Source organism: Acomys minous (assembly GCF_964271855.1).
Source record: "Acomys minous genome assembly, chromosome: 1".
In the NCBI taxonomy this organism is placed as follows: domain Eukaryota; kingdom Metazoa; phylum Chordata; class Mammalia; order Rodentia; family Muridae; genus Acomys; species Acomys minous.
In genome coordinates this window covers 57,284,194-57,312,055 of record NC_140483.1, presented here as the reverse complement: position 1 = coordinate 57,312,055, position 27,862 = coordinate 57,284,194, and the positions used below count along the sequence as shown (strand labels likewise).

The 27,862-nt window shown below is 53.6% G+C and overlaps 1 protein-coding gene across 1 annotated transcript; it reads right to left on the bottom strand.

Moving 5' to 3' along the window:
- On the bottom strand, positions 1–27,687 carry CNTN2 (contactin 2). The gene is made up of 23 exons (XM_084793245.1): positions 27,554–27,687; positions 19,241–19,401; positions 14,853–14,997; positions 14,559–14,734; positions 14,262–14,357; positions 13,735–13,944; positions 13,391–13,490; positions 12,360–12,535; positions 11,894–12,030; positions 11,420–11,549; positions 9,583–9,733; positions 9,348–9,475; positions 8,876–9,051; positions 7,927–8,047; positions 7,280–7,438; positions 6,695–6,844; positions 4,769–4,839; positions 4,252–4,486; positions 3,900–4,012; positions 2,718–2,904; positions 2,286–2,398; positions 1,785–1,953; positions 1–1,209 (listed from the first exon to the last, which is right to left on the bottom strand). The coding sequence occupies exons 2-23, from the start codon at positions 19,314–19,316 to the stop codon at positions 1,106–1,108; spliced, it is 3,123 nt and encodes a 1,040-aa protein (XP_084649371.1). The 5' UTR covers positions 19,317–19,401; positions 27,554–27,687; the 3' UTR covers positions 1–1,105.
- Positions 27,688–27,862: the final 175 nt, after the last annotated feature.

Here is a 27,862-nt window from a genome sequence, read left to right as displayed (position 1 = left end):
TCAAGGTAGCCTGCCCCCTTTATTAGCCCCTTTTTCTTCTGGGGACTCAAGGCAGTTTGGGGGAGCAGGCACGGCCAGGCAATGGAAGGCATTCGTGGAAGCAGGCATGGCCACACTGATGCTGGTCCTCCTTGGAGACCTCTCCATCGTGCTGTGTTGAGGGCTGGTCTCCAGGGCCTGCAGTTAATGGGAGGTGGAGGCAGGCACAGGTCTGCAGCAGAACTGAAGGGAAGAGAGTGCCACTCGGCTGGACCTCTGGCCACACCCTGGAGGGGCCAGGAAGGAGGCATCTTGATGGGGTGAGGCAACTCAGGACAAGCCCTTTAGTCACATAGCCACCTGGAGTGGCTCTGTCACTCTGTCATTCCATCTGGAGGGTGACAGGGTTGGGTTGGCAGTGCTGGCTGAGAGGGCAGTGCCAGGATATGAATGGGCCTTAAGCTGGTGCCCCCTCTCCCCCCTCCCCCTCCCCCCGACCCGCATTTCCATCAGGTGATGTAGCCTCTCAACCCTTTTGAGCTCCTATCCCCAGTAGCCCAGGGCCTGGTTCTGGACTACTGAGCAGGCAGGACTCTCCCAGGAACCATGGACGGCCATGCCAGGACCAGCTGTGTCACTTCTCCAGCGAGGACTGTAAGAGGTCCCTCTGCTTCCTAGAGGGAAATTGATAGCCCAGGTTTTCAGCCCGCTGCTGCCAGTGTTCCTGCTAGCCTTGGGACTCTGATCTCAGGTGGCAGTGCCCACGTGTGGCCCCAGAGGGCCACCGTTGGCTTGATCTGGAGATGTATATTTAATGCCTTCTGTCCAAAGGCCTGTTTCTTCCATTCAGGACCCCAAGGGGTTCAGGCACCGGGCCTAGTGTTAGCATGGAAGTCACTGCCCAGTGCCTCTTGATTTAAAGAAAAATTCCTTGCATGGTTCTATCCTCTGGCAGAATAGAAATATCCTACCTCCTACATAAAGGGTACTGTTGGGAGTAGGTGTCTAAGCCAGCCACCCTCAAGCACAGTGTTAGACCACCTTGGCATGGGAGGCGTGCTATAGCCAGCCGCTGTGTCCGTTAGAGTGGGTGTATCCGGCTTGGGTGTGGCAGGCAGGGCTGAGATCAGAGCTTCTGGCAGCCGATGAGCATCAGTATCACCATGCAGGAGAACATGGGGCCAGGATGGGCTGGGCGGACTGCTGCATTCTCCACCATCATGCTTGTGCCTGAAACCCGCGGGAAAAATTGTGGGGCTGAGTGAGAAGCCCAGGCCTGCGCTCCAGCCCTGTGCTCCCAATAGAACCCAGAGCTGTCGTGAGACTTGAGGAAAGGCACATAGAGGTCTTAAGACCTGAAGACTAGTGGTGGTCTTGGCTTTACATAAATAACACTGGCCAGGGCCTTTGCTCCTGGTCTCCAGCCCCTCGAATTCCATAAAAGAGGTGTGCTCAGCCGGGCGTGGTGGCGCATGCCTTTAGTCCCAGCACTCGGGAGGCAGAGGCAGGTGGATCACTGTGAGTTTGAGGCCAGCCTGGTCTACAAAGTGAGTCCAGGACAGCCAAGGCTACACAGAGAGACCCTGTCTCAAAAAAAAAAAAAAGAGGTGTGCTCCCTCCTGTGCCTTGGGATGTTTCTAAGGTGGGGAAGGGACAGTGGCAGGGGCACTACTCCTTCTTGCCTGCCTTTTCTGTTCCCCTTGGGGGTCTAGGTTAGCACTTGCTCTTGGGAACAATCCCTTTACCAGTATTTGGGGGACCAAATACTGCTGAGGGGTATTGATGGAGAGGGGAGGGGGCAGTACCTCCATTTCTCACGATGTGGACTTCTGCCGGAGTCCCATCCCCTCCGGGTCCCGTGGTTCGGATCTGTACCAGGGCATGGCCAATGTCTTCGGGTACAGGGACTTCTATCCAGTTCTTCTTGGTGAGGTGGAGTGTCGGAGCTGGGTTCAAGTCGTTCTGGTACAGCATCTGTAGGATAGAAGTTTCCAGGTACAGCTTCCTGCGCCCTCGAGGTTTTTGCCTCCTCCAGTTTCTCACTGGCCAAAGCTTCGCATTGGTGGGAGGCAAGTGTGCAAGCAGCTAAACTGTCTTGTCAGACTCCCAGCCCATCACTGCCCTGTCCTTTCTGCAGCTGCACCATGTACCTGCCCTTATAGTCTCTACCATAAGCTACGTAGAGCACCTGTATCTCATGTGTCTCCTACCTCGGATGCCAGGCTCCTGTCTCTCAGCTCCCTGCGACCACTGGAAAGATGGGAGCTGTCTCCCCCTCATGGCGGGGCTGTGTGTTCCTTTCTCACCTTGTAGCCGGTGACTGTAGATTCATTCCGAAGAGGAACCACAGGGTCCCACTTAAGGCTGAGACTGGAGCTTGAGAAAGTCCAGGAGATGTTGCCAGGGGGTCTCCTTGGTGCTGCAAGGGAGGGAGAGGGGGGAGACTGTCATATGCTTCCATGGCTACCCCTCGCCACTGGCCACGTCCTTTCTGATGCCTGCCCATTCTAGCAGGAACTCTCAGGATAATCGGTCACCATGAAAATCCAGAAGTCAGAGAAGGGAGAGATGCCTCTGAGGCCATGGCTTTCCTTCCATATTTCAGTAGGTCCTCTGACTCACCTCTGCCTAGTGCAGACCATGTGGAAGGAATACGCATCTTACTGGATAAACAGAGGCCCTGCACATCCCTACCCCTGGCGGCGTGTGCCCTTCCCTCATCCCTGGCAGACACTCACGGGGCTTCATCGTCAAGGCATCAGCAGAAGGGCTGGCTGGTCCAGTGCCTGCCCGGTTATAGGCCCTCACAGTTACGTGATACTTGGTGTTGGGGTACAGGCCGGTGACTAGGGCGCTGGTGTCTAGCCCTGCTGTCCTCACTCGGTCAGCAGCTGCTTCTTTGTCGCCGGCTTTCCAGTAGCGAATCTAAAAGGGGCAGGATACATTAAAGTGTACGGCAAAGCTCTTGCTTCTCTCAGGCTGGACCTGTGGTGGAGTCTAGTCAGATAACCTGCACACTAGGTCAGGTGTTCCAGCAAGCAGGGTCACGTGGCTATGAGCCCCTGCATCTGTGCACACTCAACAGTGTCTAGTCCAAGGAAGGTGTCCAGTATATGGGATGAAAGAAGTAGGTGGCTAGTCGGGAGATGAGCAGAGATGAGAAAGGACCAGGCTATCACCACCTTCAAGCCTTCCAAAGCTCCCCCTTCTCGCTTAGGCCATGCCTGGCAAGCTCCTTCTATTACCAACAGAGTGCCAAGGTCTGCTGCGGAGACCACACCTGCCGGCCACACCTGCACATTCCGGCTCTCAACAGTTGTGATCACCTCACTCATTCACTCACACTTACTCACTCACTCACTCACTCAGGCTATCTTGGAGTATCTGCTGAGACATGAAATGCATGTTTGTGCTTGCAAAGTAGCCTTACACTCCATGCCCAGCAAACACAGATCCACTCACTAGCGGAACATCAGACCTTAAATAGTCTTCAAGCAAGGGCCAAAAGTGCAGCTGTCATCTTCTCCCAGCAGTCTGCCTAACCTGGTGTGCTAAAATCAGGAGCCAACACTGGGAAACACAGTCTGATGGCGCTCTCTCTCTCTCTCTCTCTCTCTCTCTCTCTCTCTCTCTCTCTCTCTCTCTCTCTCTTTCTCTCTCTCTCTCTCTCTCTCTCTCTCTCTGTGTGTCTCTCTCTCTCTCTCTCTCTCTCTCCCCCCTCCCTCCCTCCCTCCCTCTCCTTCCTCCCCCCCCCTTCCCTCTCTGGCAATACTTGGCCTGGGTTTTTCTTCCTCTTCTCCTCTTGATCCTCTTGCCGAGGAATGAGTGATCCCAGGAGGGATGCCTAGGAAGCGGTCAGGTGTTCCCACCTGTTCTAAAAAGCCTAGCCCTGCCTCTTTGCAGCCCCAGCAGGTGCTCACCTCATACCCCAGGAGAATGCCATTCATGTCTTGTTGCACAGGCTCCCAGCTCACGTTCATCTCTGAGGATGAGGACCCCTTGGCCCAGACCTTGACAGGGGCCACTCTGGGCTCTGGGGACCAATAAAGAATGGGCATTACATTCCCGAGACATCTCTGTGTTCCACAGAGTTACCCTGACTAGGACTGTATCTGTTTAGGATGTGGGGGCACCCCAGGGCCCAGGATGAAGCCCGGTGCTCAGGACAAAGCCCAGGGGATTCCAGGTGTGCCCCAGGCTTGCATCTCACCCATAGGTCATCCCTTCTTCCCTGTGCCAGGGAGTCAAGGTGGGCCAGGCCCCACAGCCCACCTTCCTCCGCTGAGTACACTAGTGCAGTGAGGCTCTCAGGCCCATCCCCCCGGCGATTGTAACTTCGGATCTTGACTTCAAAAGGAGTGTAGGGATGGATGCTGTCGTTGCTGTAGACGAAGTACTGGGCATCAGCGCCAGGCACCCGGGCGGTCTGCCAACCGGAGCTGCCTTGCCTGCGGAAGGACAGCAGGTAGCCGAAGCCGTCTCCATTCTGGTACTCCCGTGACATGGGCTGAGGGCAAGAGCATGGCATGGGCCAGGGGGCATGGGTATGTGTCCCTGCCCATCCATCTGGCTCCACCCAGTCTTCACCCAGAGGAGTGGCCCTGGGATACACATGCTTAAGGGTTGAGGGAGAGGTGGCAGGTATGTGCAGAGAAGAAGGGAGGAGGGAAGCTGCCAGCTTCTAAGTGAGGCTTCAGTGGTCCTTCCTGCCAATGTGTCTGTCTGGAGACAAACGAGGAAGGGGGGAGGGGCGTGACACTTGCCTGCTTCTTTGTCCCTGCCCACTTACAGTCCAGTTGATGATGAGCTCTCCAGGGGCCCCGCCCCCTCCGCTGAGTCCCGATGGTGCCACTGAGGGGACTGTCAGGGCCAAGGAACATAGATGAGTCATGTTAGTGGGTAATAAGTGGGGGGGGGGAGCCCCCAGCCTATGTCTGGAGAGCATCTTAGATGGGGTGTTTCAATTTATCTTCCCATAGTCCTTCTGTGCCTGGGTTCAGAGTCAAGGCCGACCTGAGAACAATCCCCATCTTTGCTGTGCTTCCTTGGACAAGCTACTAAACCTTTCTGGGCCATGATTCTACACTCCCTATGAGGATGAAAATATCTCTAAGTAAAATGAGAAGAATTTAAACGAGAGGCCAGTCAGCATGCAGTGGCTACTCTCGTATGCTGTCCTCACCCCTTTTGGTGTAGCTAAGCCAGAGACCAACTCCAGTTTGCTTTAGTTGATGGGAATAAAGAACCAGTTAAACAACCAGTTTCATTAGGGGTTATTCCAAGGTATTTTAAAGATATTTTCCTTCCTTCTTTCCTTCCTTCCTTCCTTCCTCCCTCCCTCCCTTCCTTCTTCCCTTCTTCCCTCTCTCCCTCCCTACCTCCCTCTTTCCTCCCTCCTTCCCTTCCTCCCCCCCTTTCATGGTAGATTCAATCCTCTGTCTTTTAGTATTAAACAAGATTGACAGCTCACAGAAGGCCGGGCCCAAGTATATCTGCAGAGCACCCAGTGCTCAGGATTTCCTGTTACGATTATGAAGCTTTGCATTTGAGCCTGAGAACAGGGTATTTCCAAGACAGAAATCCCGAGGTCCAGAGCAGTTAAACAACCTGTCCAAGTTCGCACAGCTAATGTGCATCCCAGCTAGATTGTGAGTTCCGCTCTTATGATCTTAAAGATCGTTATCGTCCCTTTACATGGTGCTTGTCTGTGCTCATTAGTTTCTGAGCTGCTAGAATCAGAGAGACCCCTCCCACCCCACATCCCTAAGAAAGTCAGTCAGAAAGCATGGAGTCTCCTACTCTAGATGGGTTCCGGGTTAAAGTGTTGAGTGGTCCCAGAGCCTCAGGGAGTCAGCCTGGGACAGGTAGGAGAGCGTGTTTAAGGGAGACGGGGAGGTAGACCATCCATCATGCACAAGCACAGGTCTGGCTGGTGGAAGGCAGGAGACAGGGTCCCGACCATGTGCTGTCTTGTGACCCCAGGCCCTCCCCTGGGGCATGATCAGAACACAGCAGGTGCCTCTGGGCAGATGCAGTCCCTGTCTGCATCCCCTCCTGGTTCTCTCCTCACACTCTTCCCTACTGTGGCTCTGACAGACATGCACTCTCACTGGGCATCCAGGCCAATTATTATCACTCCTGCGCCACAGATACCAGCTCAACAGAGCCTGGAGTCTGGCTCTCTAACCCCCTGCATAGCACACGTGCGCACACAGACACCTTCCTCATTAGTGGGTTTCTGCAGTTTGTGTGCATTTAAAACTGGCCCAAGAGCCAAGCGTGGTCACGCATGCTTTTAATCCGAGCCTTTGGGAGGCAGGAGCAGGTGGATCTCTGTGAGTCCGAGGCCAGCCTAGTCTACAAAGTCTAGGACAGCCAGGGCTGTTACCCAGAGAAACCCTGTCTCAAAAAACAAAGCAAAACCAAGCAACCAAGCAAACAAACAAGCCGACTCAAGGTTCTTGTCCTAGGTTCAAGGTCGGGCTCTCCCAGTGCGACCCTTCAGATCAGTTTTTGTTTTTAAACACTAAGCTGAAACAGTGACTACAGAGCTGCCTGCGGGTGTGGATCAGACCCTTGGCCCAAGCAGCAGCCTTACTTCTAACTTCACTTCCTGCTCCCTCTTCACCAGGGAGCCCAGGCCTGGTGAGCGAATTGGGAGACTTTGTTCCGGCTCCCAATGCTGAGGGTTCTCTTTAGAACCCCAGCCACTCACCTGCGTCTTTGGTCCGGATCCTGCTGGAGGGCCCGCTGGGCTCCCCAGTGCCCAAGATGTTGCTGGCTGAAACCCGGAACTCATAGTCCATCCAAGGCATGAGACCCAGGACCTGGGCAGTCTCCGCATTGCCCTCGATGTTCACAGGATCTGAAAGGGCCCGGGGAGTCGGTGACTAGCACGCACTGATTGCCGGGATGAGGGCAGGTTCTGGGCTTGCGCATCCTTTGTATTCTGCCCTCATCGTGGTACTCATAAGCTAAGCCCTCAATTACTCTTTGACTGAAAAGCTAGGGTGCTCCGCTGCCTCGGGGCCTTCGCCAGTGTTGTGTGCTCCTCACACTGCACATGTTGAGCATTCTCCAAGGTTTCAAGGGCACAGACCAAGTGCCTCCTACAGCTCTCTCCTTGCCCTCCTGGCTATGAATGCTCCCCTGCCTGCCTAGGTGCTTGCTGGAGAAGAGAGAACAACACTGAATTCTCTTTGCAGCCTTAGGCTCAGCCCTTGACCTCTGACCTCTGTCTCCTGCAGTGCACACATTGGGGCCTTTATCAATATTTATCCAGGTGGGGCCTCCTACTTACTGGTCCGAACCTGCTTCCACTTCCCTGAGGGTAGAGTACGAGCTTGCACCGTGTACTTGGCAATGGGGCTGTGATTGTCGAAGCCACGGCTCCAGCTAAGCTGAACAGTGGTGTCTCCGATGTCGTTCACCACCAAACCTCCTGGGGGGCCTGGGGGGCCTGAACCAAGAGACAGAGCACACTGGGTCAGAAGTGGGCAGCTCCCGATTTGACTCAGTTTTATCCAGACCCAGCTTGGACTGGCTCAATTAAGTAGATGGGGCAACAGAGGGCAAGAAAGATTGGGTGGGAGGCCAGAGGATGGGTACAGGGGGGCATGGTGGGTAGTAATGTGTCTCAGACTTGGAGGCTCACAGAGGTTGTCCACAGATGGGTGTATAGATTTCCCTGCACTGAACCTGGACCTCCTGAGCTTATTATAAGGCAAAGTCTTGGCGTTTTAGAGTATATATATATTTTTCCCTCAAGTATGGCTCTGGGGTAGTCTACTCATTTAGGACCCATGAAGAACTGCGCAGGTCCTAAATAGATGTGCCCATCTCTGTGACTTCTGTCAGCTTTCAAGAAGGGGAGGGAGGTGGGGAGAATCAAGCAGCCTAGAGCTTCCTCAGGATTCCTCGGGAACTGGGGTGGCTGACTCCCGTCACCTCGGACCAGGACTGTGGCCTCCTTGGATGCACCATCCACCACTGTCTGGGCCATGCAGGTGTACTTCCCTCCGTGGCGTAGCTGGGCATTCAGGATAGTCAGGTCGCCGATGGTCTCCTTCTGTGCGCAGGGAACAGCAGGGCGAGGTGAATCAGGAGGAAGCCCTGACTAGTGTAGTGGGGCCACAAGACAAAGTGGAGCTTGGCTTCCCTGGCCATAGCTTTCCTAGCCGTTCAATGAGAAGAACCAGCTACTTGGTACCAATGGACAACAAAGCGCATCACATAAAACAGTCTTCATGGGCCAAGTTAGTGATGGCACTTGCACTGGAGGAGAGGAACGGTAGTGGAGAGAATCTCCTGGGGCACTTGGAATGCTAAAGCTTCATTCTAACTTAGAAGGGTGGTCCTTGAGTGGATGCAGGAAAGGTGGCTGTCAGTCCTAGGATGAGCTTGCTGGGCATGGCCTTAGGGGTTAGGGAGAACTTGGGAGGGCACGAAGGTGGTGATGCCTAAGGGCATCTCAGGTCCCCTGTTTTATCTCAAATAAAGGGGGATTGTGAGGTGTGGTGGTTTGAATAGGTATGGCCCCCTTAGACTCACTCATGTGTTCGAGTGCTTGGCCCACAGGGAGCAGCACTATTAGGAGGTTCTATCCTTGTTGGAGGAAGTGTGTCACTGTAGGGATCTCCTATGCTCAAGCTACGCCCAGTGTGGCACAGAGTCTCCTTCTGCTGCCTGCGGATCAAGATGTAGAGCTCTCAGCTTCTCCCCCAGCACCATGTGTGCCTGCTCGCTGCCACGCTTCCCACCATGATGAGAATGGACTAAACCTCTAAAACTGTAAGCCAGCCCCAATTAAACATTTTCCTTTGTAAGGGTTGCCTTGGTCATGGTGTCTCTTCACAGCATTAAAACCCTAACTAAGACATGAGACCTTGGGTCTTACCACACTGGCCCTCCGGTAGTGACCTCCAGGCTTATCGAAGTCAATGGGGAAATCGTCCAGGGTCCAGGTGAACGTGAGGTCCATAGTGGGGTCATGGGAGGCATGGCACTGTAGGGTCAGGTTATCACCCACATTGATGTCAGCACTCGAAGGAGCTAGAGTAATCTTGGTTGCGTCTACAAAGCAAAATAGCAACAACAAAACAACATTCTTTGATGTAGAAGGATGGAGATGTCCCAGGCAGGGCAGGGGCTGGGGGGGTGTTGTTGGGGGAAGCATGTGTCCTATACCCCAAGAAGAGATGTATATTCATGAGCAGCCAGATTCTGGAGGCTGGCCAGGGGTGGTCCCAAGAGAAACTTGAGTTCTGAGGTAGCCTTGGAAGCAAGAAGCATATGGAACCAAGAGCAGATGGCTGGCAGGTCAGCACCCCAGCAGCTGACAACGGGTCTAAAGAAACTGCAGTCCTTACCACGCACAGACAGGATCCCAGTACTGTTGGCTTTGCCCATGAAGTTCTCAGCAAAGCAGGTATATTTGCCCTCATCCGATCGACTGATGTTTCTGATAATCAGGGTGCCATCCAAAGTTACTGTCACTCTGCAGCAAGGACAGGAAAGATCTAGTCAACCCAAGGACACACTATGGCCATGGGAAAGGGGACTGGCCCCCAGGGAGCCATCTCATCTGTGGCACACAGAACCCACCTGGTACTGTTCCCCAAAATCTCAGTACCCTTGCTCCAAAGTATAGAAGCTTTTGGAGCTGCCCGAGGTTGGCACGGGATGCTGATCTCTCCCCCTCGGGCTGCAGGGATCAGCCGTCTCACAGGGTTCTGCCTGAAGTCGGGGGCCAGAGCTGCAGGAAAAAGGGGGTACTCACATACTCACCCTTGTGATATCCATAGCCCCCTTCCATTAAGATGCCACTTGGTCATGCGCTAAGCATTGTAGCTGCTGGAGAGCAACTTCTTAAGTGGCAGCAACATTCTAGAACTCAAGTCCACCCCTGCATCATCATGCCTTACCTCTCTCTCTCCCTCACACATGCCCCAACCATCTGTCTTGCTTTCGTTCTGTTCCTTTTTTTTTTTTTAAGATTTATTTATTTTTACTTTGTGTGGGAGTTTGCCTGCATGTATGTCTGCATACCACCTGTATGCACTGCCTGAGGAGGCCAGAAGGGGGCGCAGAGTCTCCAGAACTGGAATTAACAGGTTGTTGTGAGCCACCACGTGGGTACTGGAAATAGAACGGGGTCTTCTGCAAGAGCAGCCAGTGCATCCCTCCACCTCTCAACTCCTCAGCTTTTCCTTTTAACTTTCTGAAGTTGTCAAGCCCTTTCTTCTTTGGGATCTTTGTGTTTGCATACATAATATTACCTGAAAATTCCCCAGATCTTTGCAAGGCTGGCTCCTTTCAGGGCACGCCCAAATGTGACTTCCTCAGAGAGTCCTCCTTGACCACCTCATCCAACTGGCTCACCTCAACACTACTGCTCTACTGATTTTCTTATTCCATAGTTTTAGGGTTATCTGTAATGAATCTGTTTATTCATCCCTTCACTTCTATTAGATTGTACAGTACCTAAAGGTCGAGAGGTGAGCCTTTGTGTTCCTCCCTTGGGAGATGTTGAGTAAGTATTGGTTAAATAAATGAATGAAAGAATGAGTCTTGGGGCTGGAGAGATGGCTCAGTGGTTAAGAGCATCAGTTGCTCCTGCAGAGGACCTGAGTTCAATTCCCAGCACCCACAACCATCTATAACTCCAGTTTTAGGAGAATCAATACTTTCTTCTGACTTTTTTGTTGTTGTTGTTGTTGTTTTGTTTTTGTTTTTCAAGACAAGGTTTCTCTGTGCAGGCTTGGCTGTCTTAGACTCGCCTTGTAGACCAGGCTGGCCTCTAACTCACAACGATCCGCCTGCCTCTGCCTCCTGAGTACCGAACCCGCCCCCCCAAAACACCCCTGTGCTGAGTTTAAAGGCGTGTGCCACCACACCGATCCTTTCTTCTGACTTCTATAGGCATGGGATACATATACAAATAGAGGCATTCATATGAATAAAATTAAAAAAATAAAGCCTTTGTTGAGCCTTATTAAAAGTTAATAAAGGATCCCCACGTCCATCTTATAGCAAGCTCCTTTGTCTCTCTCAAATGAAGGTCAGGCCTGTCACAGTTCACTATTTGCATTTTATTTTCCCTCAAGGCAGTGTACAAGGGCAGCATGAAGCATTTCTTAAATTGGTAAACTGAGGCATAGAGTCAGGTAACTTGCCACAGGCCACAGAGATAAAGGCCTAGACTAAATAAAGATCTGATCTTTTTCACTGTGGGCAAGCGTCTGCTTTAGCCAGACAAGTCTTTGGAGAACTCTCAGACTAGTGTCTTGAAAGTGGTGCTACTGTGTGTGTGTGTGTGTGTGTGTGTGTGTGTGTGTGTGTGTGTGTGTGCATGTACGCACATTGGAGAAGCAAAAGCCCAGACCCACCCAGCTACAGTCTTCCTGTTTCAGGGCTGTCCTTTGCCTCCTGGGCCCTTTACCTTGTACAGCCAGCTCAGCACTGGCATAGATGGTGCCATGCTTATTTTCTGCCACACACTGGTACATGCCGGAGTCCTCCAGGCTCAGCTTGGAGAACCGCAGGTCCCCGGCCAAGACCTCCACCCGGTTCTGTGCAGAAGAGTCAAGGCAAGGCAGGGAGATGAGGACCGCTGAAGGGCAGGAAGGGGCCAGGGCGGTGCAGAGGCTGTATACCAACATCCCTCGGGATGGGAGTTCATGAATGCAGCCTAGTATTTTAGGTCTCTTGGAGGCAGATTTAAGATTACATTCTTTTTTGGTGGTGAGAGCCCTGATCTTTGTGATGCTACACAGCTGACCCACCTGTGACCATGTGTCTCTTGCATGGGAAGAAACACCAGAACTTTCCAAGACTCCATGGTTGGCCCAGCAGGGTAAGGAGGTCAGGTAGCAGAAGAGAGTGGTGGTGCAGGGGGAAAGCCCTGGTTCCTTACCTGGGAGGCCAGAGGCTCCCCATTTCTCAGCCAGCGCACCATGGGCCGGGGTTTGCCTGCTGCTGCACAGCCCCAACGCAAGTTGGAGCCAATGTCGGCTTCTGTATCTGAGATCACCTTGAGCCACTCAGGCTGAGCTGTGGGAAGAGAGGTAATTACAAGGCTGCAGTATTTGTAAGTGACAGAAGAGGGCGCTGTTGGTACTCTGGGATAGAGAGGACAAAGAAGTCGGGGAAGGAAGAAAGCTGGAGCTCTATGGTTGTGCCAGAGGCTGCTTTAGCAACTAAATCATTTGAGAGACTTGTATGCTTTTTGTATGCCCCTGCTGAGCTCTGAGACGGCCTCTCCAACTATGCCTAGTAGTCCTGGCAAGGGCCAGCAGGCTCAAGCAAGAGGCTTTCCAGTCTCCTGATTTTCATTCAACGTTGTTTCCTCAGGGAGAAGGGAGGCGTCTCCAGTTCTGTACCCTGCACGATGATGCGTCCCTGGACGGTGTCGCGGCCCTTGGAATTCTCCGCCTCACATTCATAGGTGCCCTCATCTTCAAAGCTTACACTGGGGATCTGCAGGGTGGGCTCTGCTGTGGCCCACTGAGGGGACAAGGAACCATCCACTTTGCGCCACTTGATCCTGGGAACTGGGCTGGCAGGGGAGAGAGAGCCAGAGGAGGGGATGAGCTGAGCTGGGCATGCTCCCCACAGAGCCTACGCTCACACTTGCAGGCCCTCCTGAAGTGTACTGGACAAGGTGAAAGGGACTTGCAGATGGCTTTCCTGTCTTAGGCCCCCTTTCACATCACCCCACTCTTCCATGGGACTTTAGTTATTAGTAATTTGCATACTAAAATGGGTTAGGGAACCACTGAGCCTAGGGGATCCAAGCATTACCCTGTCACGTGCTTTTTATACGTGTTTCCTGGAGGCCCAACAATTTCCCACATAGCATTAGCCAAGGAACCCTGCTCTAGTGAACCCTGTTTCTGGGAGAGCAAGAAAGAGAAGGCTTTCTGTTGTATTTTTTCAAATACCTAATGCCACATGCAGGGCACACTTGCCAAACACCACTCTCAGGGCCTGGTACCCACTGACCCATCTAACCTCTGTACCGATCCTACAGGGCAGGCACTGTTACTGTGACCATCCATCAGGCACAGGTGGTCTGCCCAGGGTCTCCCAGCCAGCGAGTGTCGAAGCTGAGCTCTGAGCCAGCAGGATGGGGTCTGCACACCATGCTTCCTGCCTCCAGCCCTGAGTGCTCCTCACACTGCCCAGGACTGTGGTTTACTGTTGGGAGGACCATCTGATTTCCCTCATGCCTCTAAAGCCCTCGTGTTCTCTGTCTCCCTGGCAGGAATGGTGATGTCTGTTGTGTGCCCAGGACCCTGCTCACCTATTGGCTTTGCTCTCTCTCATTCCCGCATCCCTCCTGATCCTAAGGGGCTTTGAAGTGAAACTCTGCCTGGTTCCAGGGCACTCTTGTCCCTCCTGTGATACTTACTTCCCAAAGGCAAAGCACTCCAGGGTGACCTGCTGCCCAACCAGTGCATAGGTCTCTGGGGGGAACCAGGCTTTGATGCTGGGAGCAAAGAGCCGGGGATCTGGTGGAGAGAGTTGTGTGAATCAACACACAAAGGGAGATGCTTTGTATTTAGGGTCTGTGCCTTCCAAAGTCCACAGATCTCCAAGTGTTCCCTTTCCTGTGGGAGCCTGGGGCAAGGGTCGGAGACCTGGCAGCAGGACCTCATACCCTCTGAGCTGCAATTCTTGGGTTTGGGGGAACTCCAGCTCCCCAAAGCCTGTTGACTCTTTCAGCCCCCCTCCGCACAGCCCCACAAGCCTGACCTTCAGCAGCCAGGTTGAGCTGCGCGAACTTGCTGAAGACACTCTTGGTGGAGAAGTCCATGTGGCTGGTGGCTAGGCAAGAGTAGTTGCCCAGGTCTGAGGCATTGGTCCGGGCGATGTATAGGTTTCCTGTGGTCTGGGACACGAAGTGTCGCCCATCCGTTGGGATGAAGTTGGGGAATTCATTGAGGAGCCAGCGGTAGGACAAACCTAGAAAGGAAGGAGTTTGAGGAAAACTAGGGTGCGCTGGGATCACAGGCCATCTGGGCGGGACCTCAACTTGCTGCTTGTTCTGCCTTCTCATGAGAACCTGCAGCTCTAAACAGGGGCTGGGGGCGGGGAACATGTAGAGAGAGGAAGATGACGTCAGCTCTCTCCTCAGGGTGCTAGGCACTGTGAACACATTTGGTCCAGCTAGGGTATCACAGAACCATTTCAAGTGAGGACTCACCGCCTTCCTTTCCTGTTTGTCCTTTCTGGTGCAGTGCCCCCTCCCAGTCTTGCCCTGGCCCAGGACCCCCGCTTACCTGGGTAGTGGGCAGGTGGGTTACAGGGCAGCATGACGCCCCAGCCCTCATGGGTCTTCACAGGGTCTCTCTCCTCCTTGGAGAATTCCTGCAGAACTGAAGATGGAGAGCAGGGCTCAGGCACCGTCTTCAAGCGGGGAGCTCCCCAGCTCTTCCTCCATGGGGAAGAAGCAGTTTCTAGCATGCCATTTGCTGGCAGGAAAGCCTGGCTTCAGGCTGCCGCCACCTGTCTTTCCTGGGCACCTTTTCTTGGCCCCATCTACCCACGCCCAACATCTTGGCTCCCATGGATCTCACAGCCGAAGCGGAGAACAGCCTCCTTGCTGACGACAGTGCCCACTGGGTTTGAGGCTAGGCACTGGTAGACACCGGCATCCTGTGCCTTGGTGGGGCTCATGATCACCAGGTTGCCCCCCATCAGCTGGTGACGGGAACCGGGTTCGAGGTTCATGTCAGTGCCATTCATCTTCCACCTGCAGCAGGGATAAGTGAGGGTAGGGGTGGGACCTCAGGCCTAAATAGGTAGGGCTGATGTAAGGGGACCCTGTATGGCTGCCCAGCGCAGCCCAGCAGTCCTGGCTGGGACCTCACCTATAGGTGGCTGGAGGGCTGGCTCGGGCACGGCACGCCAGTGTCACCTGATCCTCTGTGGACTCCTCTGGGAATAGCAGGCCGACGGGTTGGTCTTCAAAGACAGGTCCAAAAGTGCCTGGGGTTCCCTGGGCAAAACTCCATCCTGCAATATGGGTACCACCAGAGGCTCAGTGTCTGAGGCAGTCTAACGTCAGGGTGACAAGGGTGCCTCATTTTCTGCACTGTCCAGTGAGTAGCAATGGACCACTTGTGGCTACCGAGGGTTTGGAACATGGCTAAGAAACCAAAATTTAAATTTAATTAATTTAAATAGGCTGAGCTTTTGCATTATCAGCCTACAGTCACATACTGAGCACCTGCTGTATATCGGGAACCGGGCTGCGAAAATGAATCAGACTCATAGTCCGTCTCCTTGAAGTACCCTGCAGTCCAGGCAAGGAAACAGAGCAGACAACTCAGGGTGCCATGCCACAGAGTGCCTTGGGGACAAGATACTGTGTATCTCCCAGGGAATCTCACACAGGAGAAATCACCAGCAGGAAACCGGGACAAAGGGTTTCTGGAATACAGTGCTCTTCCAGGGCAGTGCAATCTAGTGAAAAGTGCTCGTTTGGGGGCTGGGCTGGGCCTCCTACTGGCTATATTACCTTAGGCAAGTTATAGCCTCCCCCCCCCCCCCCATACATTGACCTGATGCCTTCCTATGAAGAGTAGAAATTCACTTCCAGGTTCCATGACAGGGTCTAATAGGAGAAGAGAGGGAGGGCCTGGCACAGGGAGCAAAACTCAACAACTGGCTTTAGACCTAACTAGGGACAGGGGTGTGGGGGGGGGGGCAGGGGGTAGGGGTGGGATGTTGGCTGTGGTAGCAGGTTCACTGGTGACAGTTTTATAAACTGTGTCACATCTCAGGAAAGAAAAGTCCAGTGCTCATAAGGTCAGTCTGTGTTGGGCAGATGATGTTTGCTAAGCAAACGGCTTCAAACCTGCCTCTCCCAGCCCTGTCTCAGCCGCAGCCTTGCTCTGCGCACACCATTGTCCTGTCTCCCCAGAACAGGGTCAGAAGGCAGGAGAGTGGGCAGTACTTCACACTTGCATCCGCACAGCGGGGGTGGGGGGCTCTGCCACTGTGGGATCAGGTGGGAGCCAGGCTCCCTAATTAGCTCCTATCTCTCTCGCAGCTGATTTCAGACGGGTCCTTGTTGGGTGGGGGATGGGAGGAGGGAACTCCATTAACCAATTAGTGCCTTCTTCTTTCTGGGCACATCCAGCTGCCAGCCCTCTTCCGAGTGAGCCGTGGTCCCTCCGCAGCAGCTGAGGCCCAGCTCTGGCCTCTTGGGAATACGGACATATGCTAAGCAGCCCTTTGAATGGGGAATGAGGTAGGAGGCAGGACTTCCAGAATGGTCTGGCAAAGGCTTCCCTTGAGTCCCGTTCCTGTCATTCTGCCACCCCCATTGCTTGTCACTCTCCTTCACTGCTGCCCGGGGCCTCAGAGGCAGTGTCTGAAAGCAACTGCATCATCTCCCCCTGGAGAGCCCAGCTTAATCCGGACTTAATGATGATGGTGGAGGGAAGGGACCCCGTCCCAGCTGGACAGAGGGGAGGGGGAGGACGGAAAGGAGGAGAAGGAGGGATGCAGAGGCAGGGCCGGGGCAGCAGCGAGCTGGGGCTGCTGGGAACCACCTTATACAATATCAGCTTCCAGGAACTCAGTCTAGGGGGTGGGGGCGGCAGAGTGGGGCCTGGGCACACTGGTACTTTAAGACCGTCTTTCTTCTTGGAAAGGCTTTTTCCTTTACACTCAGCCATGTGCAGACCCTCACACTCACTCACCCCCACATCCACACCTGCACACCTTCATGTCTCACCTGCACGTGTTCTTACAGTGTTCTCATATCACATGTATGTTTCACATACAAATGTCCCTCTAAGCCAATCAGATGGCCAGGAACACATGTATGCACATGTCTATCCCAGGCAGGAGCAGCTGGCAATAGCCTGCTCGTTCCATATGCATGTGTTCTTAAGTAACTCGACTCACTGATAATAACCAAGCCATGATAACCAACGGTGTTGGTTGCTTACGGCCGCCTGATACCATACTCCAAATTCTTTCTCATGACGCTTTAACGAGAAGTGCTTCTTATCTCAGCAACGTGGGATCTGGCCCTTAGGAAAGTTTAATAACTTTCCCCGCCTCAGGACAAAGGAGAAGTTCTACCTTCACCCTACCTCATCTTGCAGCCAGCATTTAAAAAAAAAAGATTTATTTATTTTATTTATTGCATATGAATGCTTTATCTGCAGAAGAGGGTATCAGATTACATTATAGACGGTTGTGAGCCACCATGTGGTTGCTGGGAATTGAACTCAGGACCTCTGGAAGAGCAGGTGGCACTTCTTAACCACTGAGCCATCTCTCCAGCCCCTTGCAGCCAGCATTTTTAACTGCAGTGGCCATAATTTCTGACTTCGGGTTTTGGAGACCATCTGAGGCCCTGGCTCACCCCCACGAAAGAGGCCTGAAATCAGAAATTCTGGGAGTGAAACCCAGAAATCCAGGGTATTAAAAAATGCTTTTGAGGGCTGGAGAGATGGCTCGGAGGTTAAGAGCGCTGTCTGCTCTTCCAGAGGTCCTGAGTTCAATTCCCAGCATCCACATGGTGACTCACAACCATCTATATACTAAGACCAGATGCCCTCCTCTGGCCCACAGGTGTATATGCAGATAGATCACTCATGTACATAAAATAAATAAATAAATCTTCAGAAAAAGGAGCTGGACTTGAAGGCATCAAGGTACAGGCTGTGGCAACTCACATCTGCACCCCACAGCATCTATCTGGTCCTCAGACAATCTCACACAGCTCATACCTCCCTCCATAGGTACAGACACCCCTGTACACACTGCCCTATGGGTGAGCAAATACGGACACACGAACCCCTGGGCAAAGGCAGTCGTCTCTGCTGCCCCTGTCCCACATGCCCTCATCCTTTGCCCGGCTACTGTTTTCCAGACTCTGTGGAAGAAGGAAGAAGCCAGAGAGATGCTATGTGAGCGAAGATACCGCACCTCTCCTTGCTCTGGAGTGTGAACTGTCCAGAGGTCTATTCTAGGATCAGCTGAGCAAGCCAAGAGCAAGAAAGCACTTTCCAGGTTTCAATAAGGGAATAGATCTATAATTGGGCCACATTGGGAGATGGCAGCCCAGGGCCTGGACCTGGGCCTCGGCTCTTGGCAATTACCTTCTGACCCATTTGGGTCAGAGTACCCCAAGTGGTGCTCACATGTCTTGCTTCCAAAGAGTTGTCCCCAGGGGAAGGTTGCTGAGGACCCTCTCCTCAGGCCTCTCTCGATGAGAGTCTCTTGCCCTGTCCAGTCAGAGTGAGCGTCTCATGCTGGCCATTCCTCCAGTCTAGTGGCGATAGCTAGGGTGTGAGAGTCAGGTCCACTTCTCAGCAGCCCCATGAAGCTGGGTGCAGGGTGGATCAGAGCAACAGGGGCCTGGTGAGAGCTTCTGAGCATGCCAGCCAAGACAGGGCATGGCTGAGTCTAGAAAGGTTGTGGGTGAAAGGTGGGGGTCTAAACTCCAGGACTGCGGGGCGGGTGCTCCTCCTCTCCCCGAGCTCTTTGGGGAAAAAGACACTCCTGTTGATCTGAGTTTGAGACGAGAGGCCCAGCCAAACAGGAGCCGGCTGGCCCCTCAGCACCAAGCTCTGGGAACACCCAGCTCTAGGGCAGGAAGCTTCCAGCTCTGTTTGTTTCCTTCTCTGTCGCTTCCCATCTCTGATGCGAGCATGGAGACCCTCAGTTAGCAACCCTGCTCTGCCTCCTCTGGTCCCTTTCTGCCCCTCCCATCCAGGTTGCCTCAAGGAAGCCCCTTAGCATTCTATGCGATAGTTGTTGTCTCCTTGGGTCCAGGGTCCTGCAGCATCCTTCTGGAGAAATTTCTGGATATGACAGAGGTGTCCCGTGGCCTGTGGTTCTCAAGGCAGCTAGCTACTGGGCACTTGACATGTGGCAAGTTCAGCTAAGGGCAACGGTTTTCATCTGAATCCCTCGTTAGCTCAGGGAGTCACACTTGGTGATGCTTACCACACTGTGGTTCTAAGCCACATCGCCAATGGACAGCAGGGAGATCTGGCTGTGCCACATTGCGCTGTGTGACACAGGGCAAACCAGTCAGCCTCTCTGGGTCATTTTTTCCCCTTCATCTTCAACATAATAAAGGTTCAAAGGTTCCTTTCCCTTCCTTCCAACTCCAAAGGTAAGGCGAGACCAATATATTGAGAGAATTTAGCAAGGATATGCCCTCAGCAATGCAGAGGAACTGCCACCTAAGTGGCCGTAATGATGTAACCATATAACCAGGTGCACTTACCTGGAGAAGAGACCAGGGCCACTGTGGCCAGCAGCAGCAACAGCAAGCATGGCTTTCTCCTGGCAGGCCTTCCCATGATGGGTGTTTCAGGTAGAAGCAGAGTCCAGAGGAGAGGAGCCACAGCCCAGCTCCAGGAGAGTCAACTGGAGACTGAGAGACACCTGAAGAGACAGGATGAGGGCTCTGAGCTATAGCAGCGCTTTGGCCCCTCCCAGCGGCAAGTGCATCTGGTTAGTAACTTGCTTTCCTGCCTAGGCTGTGGAGGAGGAGGGGCTCGGCTGTTTCCTCCTGGTGCCCCCAAGGGAGTCTGGCTCTGACTGCTGCCCCACCCTCCAGCCGGCAGGTGCTGATCAGGAAGTCAAGGCAGAACTAATTGGGAGGCAAGAACGCACCTGCCCGGCTTGCCTGCAGTGATGAGTCGTGATCCCTGTGTCAGAAGGAGCCTAGAGGTGGGGGGAGGGGGGAGCTTTGCCTTGCTGGGGAGCTTAGGACATCTTCTTCTGGTACCTGGGGACAGGCAACTCTCTTCCTGCTTTCTCCCACAGCTGCCTGGGTGGGAGCCACTAAGCCCCTCTGGAGTTGCACATCTCTGAACCAGGACTAATTTTCTCAAAGTAAGGGAAACATCGTGACTTAGCTCCGCCCCAGCCTGAGGTGCCCAGGTAAGGCACCTAGGTGCTTTGCGCGGACCCAGGACCTTGGTTCTATCAGCCACACTCCCACCACGTGGGCTCATGGTCCAGCAGCCTTCTGTGCTGCAAGCCTTAAGGCAACTCTCAGAGGAGCCTCTGTCTTACACTGGGATAGGAGAGACTTGGTAAAGTTGGTCTGGGTAGGTCACAGAGAGCAGGACAGCAACTGGGGAGATGAGGGGACCTCATTAGGAGAGGCAAGGGCAGGGGCGGGGCCATCTCTCTATCTGCTCCTCCTCAGGAAGACTTCCTGAATTCTGTGGGAGAGGGGACAGGGACTCCCAGGAGCTACCTTCTAGCTGTTGGGATAAACCTGGTCACCACAGCTCATCCCTCCTTCTCAGAGCTGCCACTGGGCCAGGGCACCTGGCTGCAGAGTCTAACTGCCTTCCCTGTCCTCCTGCAGAAGGCCTTGGGCAAGGCAGGGCTTTCCCCACTAACCAGCCTTGCAGCCCTGTTGTCTACATCCGTGTCCTCTGTGAAATTGCTCTCTTTCGGGTCCCTCAGTTCTGGCTCTCTGGTGTTTCCTGAGAGAGCAAAGCCAGGCCTCCTGCCCTGCGGGCTGAGAAGGGAGACTGTGTAGATGAAGGTGGGATCAGGGTGTGCTCACTTCACCCCGACTCCACTCATAGATAAAGCCCTCCAGCCCTCTTCCACCTGGGCTCCTGACACTTTTCCTGCTTCCAGCAGCCAAAAGGCAAGGGAAGGAGAGAGCCTTGGGCCTGCCAGGGTGTGTGTGGCAGGGATGCCCGGCAGACTCAAGACGCACTCCCTCCCCATGTGGCCTCAGCCTCATGTTCTCTGCTTCTTCTCAGGAAGTGTGCCTAGTTGTCAACCCCCAGTTGCCCACCCCCATTTCACTCTTAGTTCTGTCCCAGAGTGCAGACATTTGCATCTCCAGACTCCCTCCCCATCATCATCCACAGTGCCCCACCCTGCCCACGTTCGTTTCTCTCTAGGTAAGGTGCCCTCACGCTGTAGAGCACCGTTCACACCTCACCTGCCTGGAAGCACCCATGATGTCCCAGTCTGAACACAGAACTCAGCCCTTGATCGCTTGCCAATGGAATTATGTGTACTGCTACAGGTATGCAGATGCTCAAAGAGAGATGCTGGGAACCTAGGTCCTCGAAAGAGCAGTGCACACTTTTTTTTTTTTTTTTAGACAGAGATTCCTTGTGTAGCCTTGGCTGTCCTGGACTCACTTTGTAGACCTGGCTGGCCTTGAACTCACAGAGCTCCGCCTGCCTCTGCCTCCCCCAGTGCTGGGATTAAAGGCTTGCACCACCATGCCCAGCTAGCATTACACACTCTTAACCACTGAGTTTTTTTCTCCAGCCCTTTGATCTCATCTCTTTACAGCTCTGTGGGCTTAGACAGGCTAATTCCCCCCCACCCCACCCCCACCCCCACCAAAGCTTCAATTTTCCCAAAGGCAAAATGGGAATTATGTGAGCACTGCTGAGCGGTTCTGTGGCGACACGAGGTATCACCTGTACTGGTTATCAAGTAGCCATTGAGGTCTCAGAACCATCTGGACCTGCATCAGTTTACCATGAGGAGAGAGGGAGAGGATGGCTCTAGAAAGCTCCTTCTCCTGCCTCCACCTCCTCTGGTACCCACATCCTGTGCTTGCCTTTCCCAGGCGGCTCCCTTGCTGAGGAACTTGAGGATCATCCTTGTGGCTGGGGAATCGTGAACTCACATTCGGCATGCAGAGGCTGCCCTCTGTCAGCCATCCAGGCCTGGAGCTTTCAATTCAGGCACGGTGGGCTGGCCTGGGAGGAGCTCGGACTTATCCTGAATAGACCAGAGGGAGGCAGAGATGACGTCACACTGGTCTTCTCTGCCGTGCAGTGCCCAAGATTTTGTCTTGTCTTTCTGGTGAGGACTGTAGATTATGGATAATCCAATCCCACAACACATGTTAAACTTTAGTTCAATCCAGGTTTTTTTAATCATCCACTGGCTTGGCCTAAGTGCCCTAGGTGCCCTCTAGGGACCGAGACCTTAGAGGAAATGTGTGTAGGATCAGGAGGATGTGGGTTTTCCTCTGGGACGAACTGTACATCCATCAGTGTGACTAGATGTAGGATGAGCTCCATTGTCCTGGGGTAAACTAAGAAGAGCCCACATACATGCTGGGAGTAAAGGTTGGAGCTTTCTGCCTCCATGAAGGTGAGGTAGCCAGCATCCACCATGACTTGCATTCATTTCCGTTATTGTGTGCGTGCATGCGTGTGTGCGTGCGTGCGTGCGTGCGTGCGTGGAAACCCATAATCCTCCTATACCAGCCTCTCAAATACTGGGGTCACAGGAATGCGCTACCACATCCAACCCCATTACAGTGTTCAGTGACCACATCCCAGGCATTGTGGCAGTAACTGAGACCCTCCCTTCACGGCACTCTCTGGATGGCTGAGAGCAGCCACGGGATGTGTTTTCAAGTTCAGAGATTAGTCATCTCCCCGTACCATCTGCCCTATGACATGTTCTCGAAGGCCCAGGGTGGAGAGGGCTTTTTTTTTTTGTCAGAGTAAAGCTGGAGTGGAGTTATGCCAGGCCCAGATTGGCCCTGCCAGCTCTGAGCCAGCCAAGCCATGGCCAGGCCAGCTGCTCTGGTACAGGGGTGCAGGCGCAGGCTGTCACAGTCGGGCACAGGCTGTCACCATCAAGGGGCTGGTTCTGTGAGGTACTAGCTCATGGGGGAAGAGGCCATTGGAGGTTCAGGGATGTTGGCTGAAGTTTCCAGTGCAGGAAACAAAGGGTGAGGGGAAGGACAGCTTGGGGACAGCAAACTATGAGCTAGACTCCAGCACACAACAGGGTTGCCCCATTAAGGATCTCTATGTAAAGCCAGCCCTCCCCTACCCCAAAGTACATACGCCAGGAGGCATTTTGCTGTCCCTGGGATGCTCAGCTCTGGCCCCAAATCTCTCCTTCCTCAGCCAAGGAGACTGTCGAATTAAAGGGTGTGGTAGCATCGCATACATCATAGTGGGAAGAGAGGGTTTGGAGCGCGGTATAAGACAGGGATCTAGGGTCAACCTTTAAATTACTGCAGGAGCCTCTTGTATGCTCACCTCCAGCATGGAGCATGTCTCAGTAGTTACAGGCAGTTTACAGAGCCAATGATACCTAGCACCCCTAGTTAGTATACCCCAAGTTACTGCCTTCAGTACTAATCTCTTGTACCTCAATCTCTCTTCTGTAAAATGGGAACAAAAAGGCTCACCTCTAGGGATGATGGTGAGGTCAGAGCCATACCTGGGCCACTGCCAATGCTTGGGAAAGATCGGACCTTATAGCCGAGCTCCACCTGTCCCCTGAGATATCTACACACGCTGCACCTGTGTGAGTCAGGCTTGCTGGCATAGTTTTGTGTTAATGTCAAAAACACCTGCCACTTAGATCCTGTTCCTCACATTCCACAGGTGTGATGTTATGAGGCAAACTCCAGCAATCACTCCAGGCTATGGCACAAAGATAAGATGTCCCGAGCCGGGTGTGGTGGTGCATGCCTTTAATCCCAGCACTCGGGATGCAGAGGCAGGAGGATTGCTCTGAGTTTGATGCCAGCCTGGTCTACAGAGTCCAAGACAGCCAAGGCTAACACAGAGAGACTCTGTCTTGGGAAAAAAAAAAAAAGATGTCCCATGGCCAGACTTGTACCAACACCACCTGTTCAGGGAATACAGCCTAGGTGTGCCTATGGCTCTCTCAGTGATTTTCTCTCGTGCAGCCAACTCCTGCCTGGGGCAGAGGGAGACTGAGCTCAGCACCTATCCTCTGCTTCGGAGCATCAGAGCCCAGGAGAGTCTCAGTCACCATAGCCTGATGGGAGGATGGGACTTTAAGCAGAGGTGTGAAGGATGCTGGGTGCCCATTGTGCCAGGCCAGGTACCACTGGACGAAGGGGGAGGGCCTGAAGTAGAGAGGTGTTTTGTGTGAGCGAGAGTGCAAGGCCCCAGTCCCATTTCCTCAGCAAGCATGGCTCTCTGTGTTTCAGCCGGCTCCTGGGGCATTGGTGCTGACAAGCCCCGTGGGGATACCGTGATTCCCAGGCTCAGGGATCTGTCTGAACAGGAGTCTGGCCCTTGGTCTGCAGCCTGGAGTCTACAGTGAAGAGAACCTTCTGAGCTAAGAGGCCAGAGCATGGGGGGGGTGTGTCTAGGGTTACCATCCCAGACCTTCAATCCCCCCACCCTGTCACCCCTTCTCTGTACATAGTGTGGGGCAGCAAGCAAAAGCCTTGGAAGAAGGGTCTCACACCCCACAATTTTTATGCAGTTCTGGGGATCAAATCTTGAGTCTCATATACGCCAGACAAGTGCACTAACAGCCGCAGTCCTTGGAAGGATCCTTTGTGAAACTGGAAAAGCACGAACAAACGGCTTCCACTTGTTTCCAAAGGGCCTAGGAAGGCGAGGGTCTCATGCCTTGTCAGGACAAGTTCTGCATGCCTACTCCCTCTGCCGAGAAGAGATCCCTTCTTGTTCCCACCCCATGCCTCCAGTTCCCAGACAGTTTTTCTGCAGCCTGGCAAAGAGCAGAAGCCTGCGCAGGTAGAGACCTCAAAGCCCTGGGAACTGATTGACAGATGCTGGGATGGTCCGGGCTTCCCCCTGGAGGAGACTCTGTGGTTTCAAATCAGGATGGATGCCTGTAAGCAAGGGAGGGGTTCACTTCTGCAGTTTAGAGGGGGACCGAATGGACCAGATGGACATTGGAGTGTATTCTAGCGTGTACTTAGATGGATGACGCTCAGGTCTAGGGTGAGGGCATGGACCACCTTTCCTTTGGTTGCACCCTTGTTTAGTAGACAAAGAAACGTGGACTCGTTTTTTTTGTGTGTGTGGGTTTTTTTTTTTTGTTTTTTTTTTTTTGCGAGGACTCATAAAGCCACAGGAAGGACTCTTTCTTCCTGGAAGGCTAAATCATCCCTTCGAATGTCCCTAGGTAGCCACAGCCCTGGGATGCGCGTCTAAATGAGGGGCCATGGTCCCTCTGAAGAACCAGAAATGCCAGTGTGAGGAAGAATGAAAAAGATGCCTTCATTTACCATTTGAAAGAGGATAGCCTGAAGCTGGAAGAAGTGTCCCTGTCAGCCAGCCTGACTTCTGTCTCTGGGCATGACTGTCTCAGGCCTCAGACCTGACCCTGACCCCAGTTCTGCAGCTGTCTTTGCAGTCATGTGACTAGAGATTGTCCTTATGGCTCAACTTTCTGCTCAGAAGTATCTTCTATTGTCTCATGGAAGTCCCTCATACGCAAGAGGCATGTTCTTTGCTCTAGTTCTTCCCCAATTCCATGGTCCCACTCTAGGAGTCTCTCCAAAAATACAAATACCACCAGTATCCACGATTAGAGTCTGGCTTTGAAATATGTCTTGTCGGGGCTGGTGAGATGGCTCAGAAGTTAAGAGCACTGCCTGCTCTTCAAAGGTCCTGAGTTCAATTCCCAGCAACCATATGATGGCTCACAACCATCTATAGTGAGATCTTCTGGCATGCAGGCATATATGAAAGGGAAACACTGTATACTTAAATAAATAAATCTTAAAAAAAAAAAAAAGAAAAAAAAAGAAATATGTCTTGTCAGCATTGTTTGGTTTGAGGAACTTTCTGGCAGAGGGACCTTGCACTCTTCAGCCCTCCCAAATGCGTGGTTGATGATATCAGTACAGAGGCTGCTTTGGGTGCACCCTGCAGTACATGCAGTCCTCAGGAGTGAGATGGGGGGCCGGGGGTGGGGCGTGTCAGTCCAGGGCAGCACATACAATTGTCCAGTGGGTCAAAGGTCAAAGGCATTCAGAGTTAATACGTCTGTGTCTCCACTCAAACAGTGGCAGGAAGTGGAGGTGCCCAGTGGCGGGTCACTAGGGATGGAGTCTGGGGATAGACTGAGGGCCGGAATCTGAGGAGTACATGCTCTGGGGTAGGAGGTGCAGGGAATGGCTTGGCCTGGTGTGGATAGAAAAGCGAAGAGAGCAAGCAGTCTTTTCAGTGGCCTCACCTCCCTTCTCAAATCCCTCCCTTCAGTGGCTTCTGAAGGAACCAAGTGGGACCCAGAGTGTCTCTGATGCCATCAGCTCAGGGCTCTCCTGTCGGATCATCTCCTGCCTGCCTCTAAATTAGCGAAGATTCCCCATGGGGCAACAGGAAGGACTTTGACCTTGTGAGAGAAGCACTGAGTGGTTCTGCCTGAGCCTGGCTCCCTAGAGCCAGCCGCTGGGGCCCCTGGGAGGAGCCGACTGCTCCGGACTCTGAGGCAGCCCTGAAACAGGACACCTGTTTTAACGATCAGACCATTTCCCTGCCGGTCGCCTGGAGCCTCAGGCACGCCGGGGGGCCCCTCCCACAGGTGGTCTACTCTTCGCTGCCCTTGTCTTTTAGTACTGTACCTGGACCCTTTGAGCAGGACCTAGGACAGAGGTGGTAGATCTCAGAGGCTGAGCGGATGACGGGGCATCTAACAGAGGTTTGGGGGAGTGCCTGAAATAGCTGCCTAGACAGCTCAGGACCAGGCTATGTGGACAGTTCCTTGGTGTTCAGCCCCATCCTTGTCCAGGCCTGGGGATCATTGCATGCACAACCACTCTGTGCTGATTACAACTTGTACTAACAACTTCGCCAGCTTTACCCTGAAGATAGGAGGAAAGCTCAACTCCCCCCTACCTCCCAGGGGTGGGGTGGGGAGGGCAGAGAGAGCTTCAGGGTCCAGGCTGCCTGTGCAGCCCAGGACACTAATTCTACAGGCATAGCCACCGCAGCCAGTCTTGGAGGGAGGTGGGGACAGACACTACTCCCTGGCTGGTGCTGCTTCGTCTCCTGCAGCCCATTACATAAGCCATGGGGCTAGGCAGAGGGGTTGCTCCCCCCCCCCTCTAGAATCCCCTGGAAAGACAAACTTTGAGCAAATCCTTCCCTCCCACCAGTGAGGCTGAGGGGGAGGGATCTGGGGGAGAAGACAAGGTTGAGGAGGGAGGAGGGGGAAAGGAATTGCACGCTACCTACGTTCTAGCCTCACCCTTGGGATATGACTTGCCTCAGTTTCCCTCTCAAGTTCCAGCTCCTGGACAGCCTTTGCCTAAACTTGTGTTGTGTCCTCGCTTCTCTTCTGTAGTCTCACTGGTCCAGCAGGACCAAGACTTTGCAAAGAGGTCACCCGGCAAAAGCAGCCCCCGCATGACTTCAAATTCGGGAACTCTGGCTCATTAGGGATTTCTAAAGACAGGCTAGGGCCTGGCCTTACAGAGCTGCTTGGCCCTGGCGGGGGTCCAGGGGAGGCCCAGGAGCCTCTGCCCTTTTGGCCAACAGTTGCCACTGTCTACTCAGATTTGTGGACCCTCTTGGGGGCTAGCTTCCTTGACTGGTAGATAGTGGATCAGGCCTTGCAGAATGCCACCCATCTAGACAGGATGAGGAAGAGCCTGAGGGGTCGGTCCCTACTGCCCGCCTGGGGTGAGAGGTCAGTCGGGACCCAGTCTGCTGCGTGTCCCTGTCCCCTCCCAAGTTTCAGGGAAGACATTTATAAGGGCTGAGCTCCGAGCTCCTCCTGGAACAGCACCCAGGGAAACCCCTGGACTGGAACAGACAAAAAAAAACCGATAGGCACCTACCTGGAGTGCGGGAAGGGTGTTGGCTAGGGCAGTGCGGGGGCCGCTCGGTGAGCCGACCCTGTTGCCAGGCTCCGGGCGGCTTGGCCCCGCCGGCCTTAGCCACTGGCTGTCCTGGCGCGGCGGCAGCGGGCGAGGGTGCGTATGTGTGTGCGCGCCCTGAGCCACTGCAGCATCTCTGCATCAGGATGCGCTCCTCCCTCTCGCAGGCTCCGCTTACTGGCTGGCTCGGCTTCTCAGCCAACGCTCGGCCGGAGATGGCTTCCTCAGCCCCCTCCCACCCCGCCGTCCCCACCCTCCTGGCTCTACCTC